The sequence below is a fragment of the Erinaceus europaeus genome, chromosome 3 (genome assembly GCF_950295315.1).
Source record: "Erinaceus europaeus chromosome 3, mEriEur2.1, whole genome shotgun sequence".
NCBI classification, from domain to species: Eukaryota; Metazoa; Chordata; class Mammalia; order Eulipotyphla; family Erinaceidae; genus Erinaceus; species Erinaceus europaeus.
Window position 1 is genome coordinate 83,109,733 of NC_080164.1, and position 14,618 is coordinate 83,124,350.

At 40.1% G+C, this 14,618-nt stretch overlaps 1 protein-coding gene across 2 annotated transcripts in view; it reads left to right on the top strand.

Annotated features, from left to right (window-relative positions):
- The window catches only part of ST6GAL2 (ST6 beta-galactoside alpha-2,6-sialyltransferase 2), a 101,649-nt gene extending 88,413 nt beyond the window's left edge, over nt 1–13,236 (top strand). For both annotated transcript variants that reach the window (XM_007534770.3, XM_060187603.1), the window contains 2 exons: nt 8,842–9,145; nt 11,139–13,236. In XM_007534770.3, the coding sequence (XP_007534832.1) occupies nt 8,842–9,113 (272 nt within the window). In that variant the 3' untranslated portion in view covers nt 9,114–9,145; nt 11,139–13,236. The remainder of the gene's footprint in view (nt 1–8,841; nt 9,146–11,138) is intronic.
- The last annotated feature ends 1,382 nt before the right edge of the window (nt 13,237–14,618 follow it).

The window sequence follows — 14,618 nt, forward strand, 5'->3', positions numbered from 1 at the left end:
CCCTGGGTCCATACTCCCAGAGGGATAAAGAATAGGACAACTATCAGGGGATGGGATGGGATACGGAGTTCTGGTGGTGAGAATTGTGTGGAATTGTACCCTTCTTATCCTATGTCAGTGTTTCCATTTTATAAATAAAAATTTTAAAAAATAAAATAAAATTATACATACATATATATATTAGACCTGGGTCCAGTCACTGGGACTTTATGTTCTGTGTCCCTCTCTCCCTCTCTCCCTTCCTCTTTCCTTCTCTTCCCTCTCTCCCTCTCTTCCTTTCCTCTCTTTCCTCTTTTCTCTCTCTTTTTTGCAGTACCATTAAAAATGTTCAATTAAAGCTTTAGAAAACCACAAAAAGAAAAAGAGGGAAAATTGTACATATGGAGAAAAGCATTTGGTCTTGTAATAAAGAAAACAAATTCTAAAATGCTCTTCAATCAATCTTATTATTGTAATCTTATTGTAAAAAGCATCTTATTTTCAAGGTTTACAGTTTCCATCAATGATTTAGCAAAATTAGTAAGTCGTTATTGCTTATTGTGTAATAAACTGGATTAATCAACATGTGAATAATATTGACACTGCACGCATACATTTTAATATTCAGTGATTTAAACTATACTTTCATTATAAATTAGTAAGATGCATTGTAACATTTTAATATTGATCCTGGATACTAAAGTTAATTTTCTCAGATTTCTAAATGAATATTTTTAAACCATTTATTTTTTTACTTTTATTTATTAGTATCAAATACTTACTATTAGCAAATGGTATTTGCCAAATAAAATATTTTTCACTGAGACCTCAAGCATGTGTGATTTCACCACTGCTGAACTGACTTTCTTTCTTCCCTCCCTCCTCTCTGTCTCTCTCTCACCATTCATTCTTTCCTACCTCTCTTCCTCCTTCCTTCCTTCCTCTCTCCCCCTTCCCTTTTTCTCCTTCCTTTCTTTCTCCCTTCCTTCCTTCCTTCCTTCTTTCCTTCCTTTCTTTTCACCAAAATACTGCTCAACTCTGGCTGATGGTGGTGCTAGAGATTAAACCTGGAACTTTGAGCCTCAGGCATGAAAGTCTTTTGCAGAACCACTGTGCTATCTCTCTAGGCCCCAATTCTTCATTCCATTTATTTCTAATGGAGAAGAAACACCATAGCACCAAATTTCCCCCAGTGTCCTATAACTCCCATGTGGTTTTGGGACTTGGATACAGGCTGTGTGCATCACAAGGCATGCACCCTAATGGGTGAGCTATCTTCTAACTCCTGAATCATGATTAGAGAGATGACTATTCACTGCACATGAAACCTAATTCAGTGTTTCACAATTATTTACTGGTAATTGCTTTTCAAAATTTTTATTATAGCTGCAAATATATTTTAACTTTTGGCAACAAAGTAATTATGTAAAACTCAGTGACAACTTGGCTAACATATTAGATAATCTCTTTTCAGTAACAGAAATTTAGAGAGACAGTGTATCCTGACACATATCTTATTCCAGAACTTTCCCCAAATCCTGTGTAAGACAACAATTCTATCTTGCTGAACAATATTTTTTTTGCAACTTAATTGTTGTTGTTTGGAAGAATCTCCTTTGAAGACCATATAAAAGCACCAGCAGAGGAAAGACTATAACTAAATACTAAAACTTTTTAAAAATCATATCTTAGCTCCACTGGTTAACTAAATAAGTGACCTGGTACACACTTTTTAATGTCTCCAGATCTCTGTCAACTAAAAAAAAAAAAAAAAAAATGAAGATAAGTGTCTTCGACTTTGAATTGAACTATTATGCACCAGGTACAAGAACTAATATTTGGGAATCAGGCAGTAGCGCAGCGGGTTAAACACAGGTGGCAAAAGCACAAGGACCGCCATAAGGATCCTGGTTCGAGCCCCCAGCTCCACACCTGCAGGGGAGTCGCTTCACAAACAGTGAAGCAGGTCTACAGGTGTCTATCTTTCTCTCCCCCTCTCTTTCTTCCCTTCCTCTCTCCATTTCTCTCTGTCCTATCCAACAATGACAACAATAAAACAACAAGGGCAACAAAAGGTAATAAATAAATAAATAAATATTAAAAAGAACTAATATTTACTGTTAAATATTATTACAGTGTGTCACACCTAAGACCTTACCTTAGGTCAAATACAACTATATTCCACAGTATTAAAAGGTCATCCTTTCATCTGAAATATGACACATATTATCAAGGTAAAAATAGATATCTAATAAATATCGTAATTTATGTCTTTGATTTTGATATGGTTGTTCCACATTTTGATTTAATCAAAATTCTGCTGAAGAGTTTTTGTTTTGTTTTTAGTTTCTGCAGGAATATCACTGGAGCTCAGTGTGTGCACAACAAATCCACTGCTGTGGTAGTTTTTTTTCTATTATTATTATCATTATTACAGAGATAAGTAGAATGAGAGAGGGAGAGAGAAAGGGAGACACCTACAGTACTGCTTTCCCTCCTGCATGTGGGGACCAGAGGCTCAAACCTGGGTCCTCCCACATGGTAGCTGGTATACTTTACTTGTTGTACCAATGCCTGGCCCATGATCCTGCATTTTTACTACTTCCACATATTATGGTTTATTTTGTATAGGAAGATAGACATGTTCAGTATAAACAGTGAGAGTCAGAGAGAAGAGAGACACTTGTGGTAGTACCCCACCACTGATGAAATTTCCTTCCTGCAGTTAGGGACCTAGGACTTGAACCTGAGTAAAATATATAGTAATATATATATATATATATATATATATATATATATATATATATATATATATATAATATATATACTAATAAAATATATATTAGTATATATATATTACTATATATATTAGAATATATATAGTAAAATATATATTCTACCAGTGGGCCACCACCTGACCCCTAAATAAATAAATCTTGTTATTATTATTATTTTTTTTAACCAGAGCACTGCACAGTTCAGGCTTATGGTGGTGCAGGAGGATGAACCTTGGACTTTGGAACTAGAGTTAGTTAAGCACTAAAGTCTCTGTATACCTACAAACACTGTACTATCTATACTCACAATAAGTAAATCTTAGAAAAAATGATAAATAATAAGCAAACTATTTCCTTAAGATATATTCTCTAGCATGTCAGTGCTCAATGATAGCATGACATTTAAATGACTGGTAGTAAATGTTGAAGTTTGTTGGCTCATTTAATTTCTATGTAGTCCGTGTTTGTCCTGACAGTTTATGGAAAGAGGCACATTGGTAGAGTCATCAGAAACAAGTGACATGTATTACTCCTTCCTCCAGAGAAGCAATCAAGGGATTCTTTATATGTTTTTAAATGCTCACATATGTATTTTTAATTAAGTGGAAAAAACATGGATAAGCATGATTTACTTGATTCCAGAAGGACATATTTCTTTGGAACAACTCTTGAATCTCCTTAGGTCCTCATTGGGAAGTGGCTTGCTCATGTCTAACTAACTTGCCTCTCTTTAATTCTTACATCAGTATTGGAGGGGTGCTTTTTTTTTTTTTGTCACCAGGTTATCTCAAGGGTTCAGTGTCTGCCTTGCTTCATTGTTTCTGGAAGTCATTTTGAGGGGGAGAGAGGGAGAGAGAAAGAGAAGGAGAGGTGCTTGCAGCATGACTTCCTCCCTACAGGTGGGAACCAGGGCCTTGAACCAGGTCCTCATGCATGGAGATGTGTGTGTTTTACTGAGTTCACCACCACTGGGCCTCAGATAGTAGAGACTTCTCCACATTACTTACTTGTACTGTGTGTTAGTTTTGACTGTGCCATAGACTGACTGGGGAGAAGTCCTCATTGACTTGGAATCCCACAGCTCCCATTTGCTCTCAAAAAGACATATATTTGCATGAGTCCTAAATCCTGGTTGGATTGTTTTGGCTCCTGCAAAGGGAGGGCATCTAGGCACTCAGCTTCCTGAGTGTCCTCAAGGATGTGGACCAGGCTCCCAAGCAGCAACTCAGGTTTGCTTATCTTCTGTCCCTGACAATATTTTTAATAGCAAAAACCACTAACAAATACTTCTCCCCCATAATTATTAAAGGCAGCCAATACTGCTGCTCATATTAGTAGAAATATTTCTGGAATTCATAGGTATAAACACTATAATTTCAGGCTATTTAATACATGCACAAGGACAATATTTTTTTAAAAGTCATGACTTCTCTTTTCCACTCTATATTTATTGCATTTAGAGCTCTAATTTTCTGATATATCCTCCAAACTCAGATGGATAAAACAAAATAATAGCACAATAACCCAAGATAATAAACCACTTAACACCTCTATTTATGGTTATGTAAAACATGTCATAATTATGGTGATTAGGGACAACTTTTCTACATTCCCCTATAAACAGTGAATCTTGAATGTGTATTACCATTGAGTAATAACAATATAAAAAAACTGACTTTCAAGTATTATTCTTGTAGTGCATGTTTGAAGATAGTAAGTGCTTGTTTAATATTTTATCACATCAAGTTCAAATTTCCAAACTACTTGTTAAGTACAGATTTTCCATAAATCTCATTTGGAAAGTCACTTTTGTTTCTTTTTTTTAAAATTTCTTTATTGGGGGATTCACTTTTGCTCCTTAAGTATCATTTGCTTTGTTTCCTTTTTTCTATTTTTTAAAATTTCTATTTATAAAAAGGAAACACTGACAAGAGGGGTACAACCCCACACAGTTCCCACCACGAGAACTCCCTATCCTATCCCCTCCCCTGATAACTTTCCTATTCTTTAACCCTCTGGGAGTATGGACCCAGGGTCATTGTGGGTTGTAGAAAGTGGAAGGTCTGGCTTCTGTAATTGCTTCCCCGCTGAACATGGGTGTTGACAGGTCAATCAATACTCCCAGCCTATCTCTCTGTCTTTCCCTTGTGGGGCAGGGTTCTGGGGAAGCAGAGCTCCAGGACACATTGGTGGGGTCATCTGCCCAAGGTGGTCCAGTTGGCATCATGGTAGCATCTGGAACCTGGTGGCTGACAAATGAGTCAACATATAAAGCCAAACAAATTGTTGACTAATCATGAACCTGATGACTAGAATATTGCAGATGAATATTTCCTTTTTTTAATGAATTTATAGGGAAGCCACTAAACTATTGAATAATGACTTACTTCTTATTAGTCTGGAATTATTCAGTCCAGTTATATTTTTATCACCACAGGTCATTCAGAGTTGTTTTATATTATTCTACTGGTCATTCTTCGAAGTGCCTAACTTAACTCACCTACGTTCAGATGTTAGCTGGAACTAATATAAACCAGTTTTTTCCGTTGCTTTTATTATGCTATTTGCATTACCGCTTGTTCTACCACATGTTGAAAAGATATATTCACCAAGGAGGCAATGCTATCATTATTAACAATTTGGCATGCTACCTTAAGTATTTTGCCAGGTAAAAACATACAAGTTTTATTATAGTTGCAATTAAGGTAAACTCATCAAACATTTTTTTCCATCAGGACTACCAGTAAGACTCAGTGCCACCCTGACTCTACCACTCCCCGTGGCCTTTTTTCTTTTCCTTAGATAGAAGGGGAGAGAGGGGTAGTGAGAGGGAGAGAAAAGGAAGAGGAAAAGGAGACACTACTCATGAAGCTTCCTGTGGGTGCTGCCATGTGGTGGCCTATTGCTCAAACCCAGGCCCTTAAACAAGGTGATATGTGCCTCTACCTAGTGAGCCCCATGCTGGCCCCTCATCATGCATATAGAAGAGAGTTTTAGAGAGGAAGCTTCATTCATTCAGAATTTGGGATAACATAAGCATGGGTTAAAGTTTACTCTTTACCCAGAGTTTAAAGAAAGTGATTAGTGTACATATTGCCTAATATCCTGAGTCATATAATGTGACATTTCATTAAGACCAGATGGAATACTTTTTAATTGGTTTGATAATTACATTGCATTGTATAATATTTTTAAATGTACAATTTGGCAAATATGACTGCTGAGTCATAATTGCCTGGAATAATTAACCTTTTTTTTTTCTTCTTCTTCTTCAAATGAATTCTTTGTAAAGGATGTCACTCATTTGTGAATACTTGCACACAACTTGGGCCCTTTCCCACCATCATGCTCCCCAAGCCCCCAAGGCCTTCTCTACCCCTCCCCTTTTCCTCCTTCTCCCAGGGTCCTTTACTTTGGTGCAATACACCTCATCTAGTCCTGAGTTTCACTTTGTGTTTTTCCTTTATCTCCTTGTTTCTTAAGTTCCCCCTATAAGATAGATCCCAGATGTCCAAACAGATGAATACAAAGAAAGTTGTGGTATGTATACACATTAGAATACTACCTGTGTTTTAAGAATAATGAGGTCAGCTTCTTTGCCTCATCTTAGATGGAGCTTAGAGGAATGTGTTCAGTAATAAGGTCATTTTCACTTGTTAGCTGGCCGGTAGGTCAGCCATGGAGAGGGAATGTGGCTGGGAGATAAGGGATCTATCAGTAACATGAAGCTTTGACCAATGCTCTGTAGAATTAAAACAGAATGATCTCCTCCATTTTTTCCATTTTTCATTTGGGATTAATCGTATGTTACAAGATTGTAAGATTACAGTGTATAGTTCCACACCACACCCACCACCAGAGTTCTGTGACCCCCACCCTCCCACTTCCCAAAGATAACCTCCGGAGTTCTTACAAGTCTCAGAAAGTTTGCTTGCTTCTGCTTCTTTTTTTTATTTGTTTTGTTTTGTTATGTTTGTAAGTTCATGTGTATCAGTTCTCTAGATTCCAAATGTGAGTAAAACCATCTGGTCTTCCATCTCTTTACTTATTTCACTAAGCACAATCACCTCCAATTTCATCCATTTTTATCTCAGAAGACACAGCATCATCTTTTCTGATTGCAGAGTGGTATTCCGTGGAGTATTTATCCCACATCCTACTCTCATAGGAAAGGGTTTTAGCCTCACCCACAATATTAAATGATGGATCCAAGGCCACATCTTCAGAGTCTTCTAAGCAGAATCTATGCATACTTCTGGAGTTTTATCTTTCTTGTTTCCTTCTACCCCTCCACTTGACCACCTTTCTGGATCCCTCAGATCAAAACTGGTCCCTTTTCTCCATTTATCTTTTCTTTCTTTCTTTCTCTCTTTCTTTTCTTTTTTTCTTTCTTTCAACAGTGTACTGCTCAACTCTGGCTTATGGTGGTACCTGGGATTGAATCTAGACCTGGGAGCATGACAATCTTTTCCACAGTCACTAAGCTACTTCCCCAATCTACCTTTTCCCTTCTTATACAGAACTTCCTTTGGTGGGAGTGGATTTTTCATGCTGTGAATGGGAATGGTCAATTAGAAAATAGGACCGTTCTTTGCAGGTAACTATTTTCTTGAAGTGGGAGAAGCTGTGTGGCTTTGCATTTCTTCATAATAAGAAATCTCACTTCTAAAAGAGAAATGAGTCTTTTCTTTACAAGGTGCAAATGACATTAACAAAGGTGCCAGGAAAAGAAAGCCTTTTATCCTACCTCAAGAATTAGATTTTCCTAGCAATGATTGGAGCTTATAAGCTGTCTATTTGAACCATTTTCAAAAGGAGTAACATAAACCCATTCTGATGCTGCTAGTCCTGGGAAGAAAGATAATTTTGTTATAAGAAGTCTTTAACAGGGTCCCCAACTCCTTTTCTTCCCATCTCAGCAATTATTTTATAATCCAGTCATAATCAAGGAACTGTTTTAGAATCAGTTTTTATAGCATGTAATTCTTTGGAACATAATGGTCCTGCACATGCAAATCAGATGAGCTCTGTGTGCAGAATTTGCTGCATGATATTCTAACTTGGGAGATGCAAATCTGCTGCTCAGTAGATATGGGCTCCTGGAGCTTAATTGCTTGTCTGTCTTTTCTTTTAATATACATTATATACTTTTATCTATACCTGCATCTATTTTACCACTGGGAGTATCGCTGAAGCTTAGTGCCCTCTTAACTCTACTGCTCATGGAAACCATTTTTCTTTCCTTGAGATCAGGATGGAGGGGCCCTTTTTCTCTTCCAAGGGCCATTTAGATACCTATCACATCATTCATATGCCATACAAACTTATCAACTCAAAAATCACCCCTTCGTGTGGCTGTGAAGAAAGCTGCAGGGGGCCAGCAGTGTCACACCCAGTTAAGCTCACATAGTACAAAGTGCAAGGACCCTCTCGAGAAGATCTGGGTTTGAGCCCCCAGCTCCCCACCTGTAGGGGGGGATGCTTCACAAGCAATAAAGTAGGTCTACATGTGTCTCTCTTTCTCCCTCTCTATCTCTCCACTTCTCTGTCCTATCCAATAAAATGGAGGGACAAATGGCCTCCAGGAGCAGGTGGATTTATAGTGCCAGCACTGAGCCCCAGCAATAACCCTGGAGGCAAAAAAAGAAAAAAGAAAGCTGCAGTTGCAATGGAAGGGTCAGACAAAATGATTGGGGGGGTTCCCCACCCCTGCTCTAGGCAGAGGGTGAGAGACAGAGGAGATACACTGAGACACTGCAGCATTCCTGGTATTCCTATGTGTGGCCAGGAAGGCTTGAGCCTGATTCAGGAGTCCTCAGGCCTGGTAATGTGTGCATTCTGCCAGGTGAGCCACCTGCCAGCCCCTTGGCTTTATCTTTTCATTTCTTACTGAGATCAGCAGCAATAGAGCAAGAGCATATACAACAGCATGCCCCCGACATCCTGAGAACATACCAGACGTTGTAATTCTGCAGTGGTAATAATTACCAGAAAGCAAGCACAAGAGCTCACTACTACCAGTTCTAAAAACCACTGGGCTTCCATTTGGAGTTGTCCCTTGGGTGCTAACTGTCTTTTCCATCAGGAATCCTCCTCATGATGTCCCTGTGTGGAGAGGTGCATGTGTATGAGTATCTCCCATCGGTGAGGCAGACAGAACGATGCCACTACCACGAGCTGTACTATGACGCTGCCTGCACGCTGGGCGCCTACCACCCGCTGCTCTATGAGAAACTTCTGGTGCAACGCCTCAACACTGGTACCCCAGGGGACCTGCACCACAAGGGGAAGGTGGTCCTCCCTGGACTGCGGATGGTGCACTGCCCTTCACCTGACCCCACTGACCCCCAGTCTTGAAGAGGGACTCTGAGGGGTTCTTGTGCAATAAGGTACTACTACAGTTGCACTCGAAGTCACAAATACACAAATATGTCAGGCAAGGTAGTTCTTAAGTCTTTCAACTGGAATTTCCTAAGCCATTATTTATTACTGCTCTCTTTGTAAACATGGTGTTGAGAGAAATAAAAAGCCCGGGAAAGATGCAAAAAAAAAAAAAAAAAAAAAAAAAGCTAACTAGACAAATAGTTGTATATCAAGTGAAAGTGGATGCTATACCTCCAAACATGTTGACATTTTCTTAAGTCATGGACACCCCAGTACCAGGGTGGGTCCCAGATACAAGTTTCTTCAAGACACTTGATATTATGGGATGTTTTATTACCAGAAACACTCACATTGAGGTATAGCATATCATGTGTCATTTGTTCATGTAATTACCACTAAGTCCCCAAGTTGTATGATGCATATTCAGATAATGTTTCTTTTAGCAGCAACAATCCCCCTGTATATCTCTTTCTTCCTTCCTTTCATTCTTTCTATTTTTCTCTCTCCTCTTCCTCCTCTTTTTCCTCCCCCTCCTCCCCCTCCTCCTTTTTCTTTTATTAGAACACTCAACTCTGGCTTCTAGTGGGGCTGGGGATTGAACCTGGGAGATGTGAGTCTCAGGCACTAATGTCACTTTGTGTAATCATTATCCAATCCCCTCTCTAAGTATATCTTATGAAGTGTGTGATCCCAAGCCGTTTCAGCCTTCATCTCTACTTGCTGGTGCCTGCTGAATGTGTTCTGATGTGTGGGGGTGAGGACAAAACTCTAAAATCCTAGATTTTCCATACTGAGCAGTCCAAGAGTCAGCTCAGTTTTAGGACCCCCAAGGAGAGTCTTCTGTTACTTGAGATTTTGAGGAATTCTGCATGACAGAATTCATATTCCTGCAGGACTTCCTTCTTGGACCAGAAGGTAGCCTCATCCTGATGGAGAGGAACACCATTGCAAGTAAACAGTGCAGGAGCTGGGTGGTGGCTTAACTAGTTAGGCACATGTCACCATGCCTGAGCACCTGCTTTCTAGCCCTAGTCTGCACTTGAGTGGGAGAAACTTCATTAGCTGTGGAGCAGTACTACAGGTGTTTCCTCTCTCTCTCTCTCTCTCCCCCCTTCCTCTCCCTCTCCCTCTCCCCACCTCTAGATCTCTGTCTCTCATTTTCAATAGAAAGGGAAATAGACACTAAGAATGGTGAAGTTACATAGGCACCGTGCCCCAGTACTACTCTTGATGGAAAAAAAAAATATTAAAGATATGGGACGCACACTTAGTGTGAATCACAAAGATAACAGTTTGAGCCCCTGGCTTCCCATCTGCAAGGGAGTTACTTTGCAAGTTATGAAGCAGGTCTGCAGGTGTCTATCTTTCTCTCCCCCTCTCTGTCTTCCCCTCTTCTCTTGATTTCTCTCTGTCCTATCCAACAGCAGCAGCAGCAACAATAATAATAGCAACTACAACAATGGGGGAAAATGACCACCAGAAGCAGTGGATTCACAGCGCAGGCACTGAGTTCCACCAATAACCCTGGTGGCAAAAAATAGTTAATTGATTGATTAATTAATTAATTAATTAAAGCATGGAGCTAGAGAGCCAGGAGACTTCAGCTGCTTTGCACTACATTATTTGCTATTCAACCCACAATCCTTAGTTTCCCTGACAGTTAGGACATACCAGGGGTCACAGTCTAGAAGGGAGATTTGGGGAATGGTCACATGTACTTTTAGGGAGTCACATCTCTCTTTATAAAGGCTTTCTTATAAACTGTTAGGGAATCCAAATTCTCAGTATTTTTTTTTCCTATACAGAGTCATGCAGAAATGGTATCCTTGCTTTCACCTTCTTATTTGATGTTGGTCCTACCTTATTACAAAGCCATATCACTATATAAAATCCTGTGAAAAACATTGCCTTTTAACAACAAGGTGTCAGAAGGAAATGCCATCCTAGTATGTTATCTGTATTCAGTTTGACTTACTTAGTCTTTATTTTTGCCACTAGAACAATCACTGGGACTCCATGCCTGCACAGTTCCACCACTCCTGCTGGTCATTCTTCTGTGTTGTTTTCCACATAACAGTTAAACCCCCACCAGGTCCTCCTCTAAAAGTGGGCATCTTCCGGAGATAAGTGGCAATGTACCTAGTAGAGCACACACATGACCAGGTTCAAGCCCCTGGTCCCCACCTACAAGAGGAAATTTTTCCCAAGCAGTGGATCAGTGTTGCATGTTTCTCTCTGCCTCTCCCTACCACTACCCCCCACCCCCCAGTCAAAGAAAAAGGAAAAAAAGAATGGCCATTGGCAGAGGTGAAGTCATGAGAATGGCCACTGGGAGAGGTGAAGTTATGTAGGAACTGTGCTCCAGCAATAACCCTGGTGGCAAAACAAAAATGCCTCTGCTTGGCTGATCTGTGCTATAAGAGTAAGCAAGAGAAACAGGCCTCTCCTGTGATTTATAACTGTGAGATAAGAGTGACTGCAATGTTTTAATCATGAGATTTCCACTCAATTTCCATATTGAGAGCTTTCCTTCTACATTCATGAAGGAGGAGTAATTTTGCCTTCCAATGCCACTTACCTCTGAGAAGACATTCAAACTACTTCTCTCTCATCCCTCTAAAAGCTTACTTTGTCCCTGTGTACAGTGAGCACTGAGCTCAGGTACTGACGAGGAAAGTTACCTTCTACAGGTCTTGGTTCTGCTTTGACTTGCCAGACTCTGCCTTCAAAGGTCCCTTCACAGTCTTCCCAGTGTGGGCTTTCCTCACTGACACATTTCTTATTCAGGACAACCCTTTGGGGGGATTTGAGGACTTAGAGGAAAACCTGTTGGTTCATTGTCAATATCCAAGTTCAAAGAGACTAGAAAACACTTTGAAAAAAAAAAACTTTTAAACAGTGCTTTATGATGACATTTTTTCTTTTCTATCCCATTCTTTCTTTCATTGTTTTTACAATTCTTTTTGCCTCCAGGGTTATTTCTGGGGCTTGGTGCCTGTGCAATAAATCCTCTACTCCCAGAGGCCATTTTTCCCATTTTTGTTGCCCTTGTTGTTGTTTTTGTTGTTATCGTTGTTATAGCTGTTGTTGTTGGACAAGACAGAGAAATCGAGAAAGGAGGGGAAGACAGAGAGAGGGAGAGATAGACACCTGCAGACCTGCTTCACTACTTGTGAAGTAACCCCCCCACCCCTGCAGGTGGGGAGCCAGGGGCTTAAACCAGAATCTTACTCAGTCCTCGCACTTTGCACCATGTATGCTTAACTCATTGCGCTACCACCCAGCCCCCTCTTTCTTTTTTTTTTTTTTTTACCAGAGTTTCACTTAGTTCTGGCCTATGGTGGTGCTGGGGGTTAAACCTGGGACTTTAGAGCCTCAGACATGAAGATCTTTTTGCAGAATCATTATGCTGTCTCCCCCAGTCCAGCGACATACTTCTTAAATGTGCTTCCAGTCTCTCTGGGTTTATGAGGAGGATTTTTAGGACAGCAAAGAAATGATTCAGAAATTTGAATTTCTTCTAGGCCTTAAAAACCCTAGGGTCTCAGGGTCTGTTAAACATTCAGAAAATGTGGTACAAGCATTAGTATGTGTGGGCTGTGGGTTTTTTTTATTTAAAAGTTTCAATGGTTTAGCCTCTCAAGAAACCTTATTAAGTTCTAATATTAGCCATATTGATCCTAAGAGGCCAGACACTGGGTAACTCCTTACATGCCACATTTATAGCACTGCAATAAGCACAATACTTAGCATATAGTAAACACAAAGTGCCCTCCTGCTTCTCCCACCCCACCTTATGAAAAGAGACTAATAAAATCCTCACCTGAAACCAGTAGGTGACTCTTCTTACTTTACAAGTAGCAGTGCTGTTCCCCACCTGCAGGGGAGTCATTTGCAGGTCTGCAGGTGTCTCTCTTTCTCTCTCCCCTATATCCCCTCCTCTCTCAATTTCTCTCTGTCCTGTCCAATAAAATGGGGGGAAAATGTCTGCTGGGAGCAGTGGGTTCATAGTGCCAACACTGATCCCCAGCCACAACCCTGGAGACAAAAAAAAAAAAAAATTCTTTGTCCAATCACAAAAAAAAAAAAAGAAAAAGTAGCAGTGCTCAACATTCTTTTACATTTCAAGATAATCTCACTTGATTGCCTTTTTTCTTTCTTTCTTTCTTTTTTTTTGTAGTTGTTACCACAGAGACACACAATATTGACTGGGAATGACAATTCACCTTTCTCTGTCCCTCTGACAGGTAGGTGGGGAGGGCTTGACAGAATTACACTGTCCCTCAGGGTTATGAATGCTGGCTTGATGGACTGCCTGTCTCCCACTAAGTCCTTGTGGACCTGGTTTTATCAGCATTGTGCCCAGGACCAAGAGTTTGTCATCTTAACAGTCACATGTAAGCATTGTCAGAGGGGGTCAAGCGAGGGGCTTTTGCTCAGCTCTCAGATGCTGGGTCTTTGTGTACCTGGATCCAGATCCAAGGAACTACTTTTTAGCTACAGAATTCTCCCATGTTTTTGGGTTCTCCTCTCTCTCTCTCTCCACAATTCTGGAGAAGTATTCTCTCCAGTATTCTGCCTTTGTAGCCAAACTAGCATCTGGACAAGGTAATATGGAAGCCATCATTGGTAGCACTCTCAGAACTGGGAAATAGCAGTTGAGAGCTATCCCAGTCTTGCTCTGTTCCATGTGGAATCCATTCATTCTGGCAGAACGGATGAATATCTTATGCGATTGGCTGACCTAGCTAAGTAGGAGCACTTCCATTCCTTCACTGAGTTAATTGGGCCCAGTTTGGCTGCATTAAGTAGATAGGACCAGTCTACATAGGTAATGGCATGGGATGGAAGAATCCTGTCTCTGAAAGAACTTGATTCAAATCCCCTCTGCAGCCTTCTTTAGAGATCAATGTACAGTTCATGTCTGAGGCAGGTGACCAGAGTAACCTGATCCATTTCTTGCTAACCAAAGGTGAGAGAGGGAGAGAGAGAGAGAGAGAGAGAGAGAGAGAGAGAGAGAGAGAGAGGGAGGGAGAAAATGACCTAAAAATACTTTGTAGGTCAGTCTCTGAAAATAGCCTGTCGTAATTGTGTCAGCTTCCCACTAGCATACAGTGTAGGACTCTTCCCCAGCAGTTGCATAACTGATGGAGTCTGCCATGTTTAGGAAATCAAGTGCTTAGGTAAAAGGTTCCTGGGTTTTCAGTTGCTTTTTATACTTTGGCTTTTTCCATTGTGAAATATTTCTGCATGCTCTGGTCACTGGACTGTTATTTACACAACCAGTGATATTTCTCTGCCAGTTCAAGGAACAAGATTTAGTTCTTATCTGTGTTCCATGAAATGACTGAGACCTTCTTAGTCAGAAAGTATAATGCAGCCTACCCCTCTACAGACTTGGACTAATGAACTTTGAAGAATTGAAGACACTGATATAGTTCTTACTATTGTTATAAAAAATATGCATGTAGATATAGC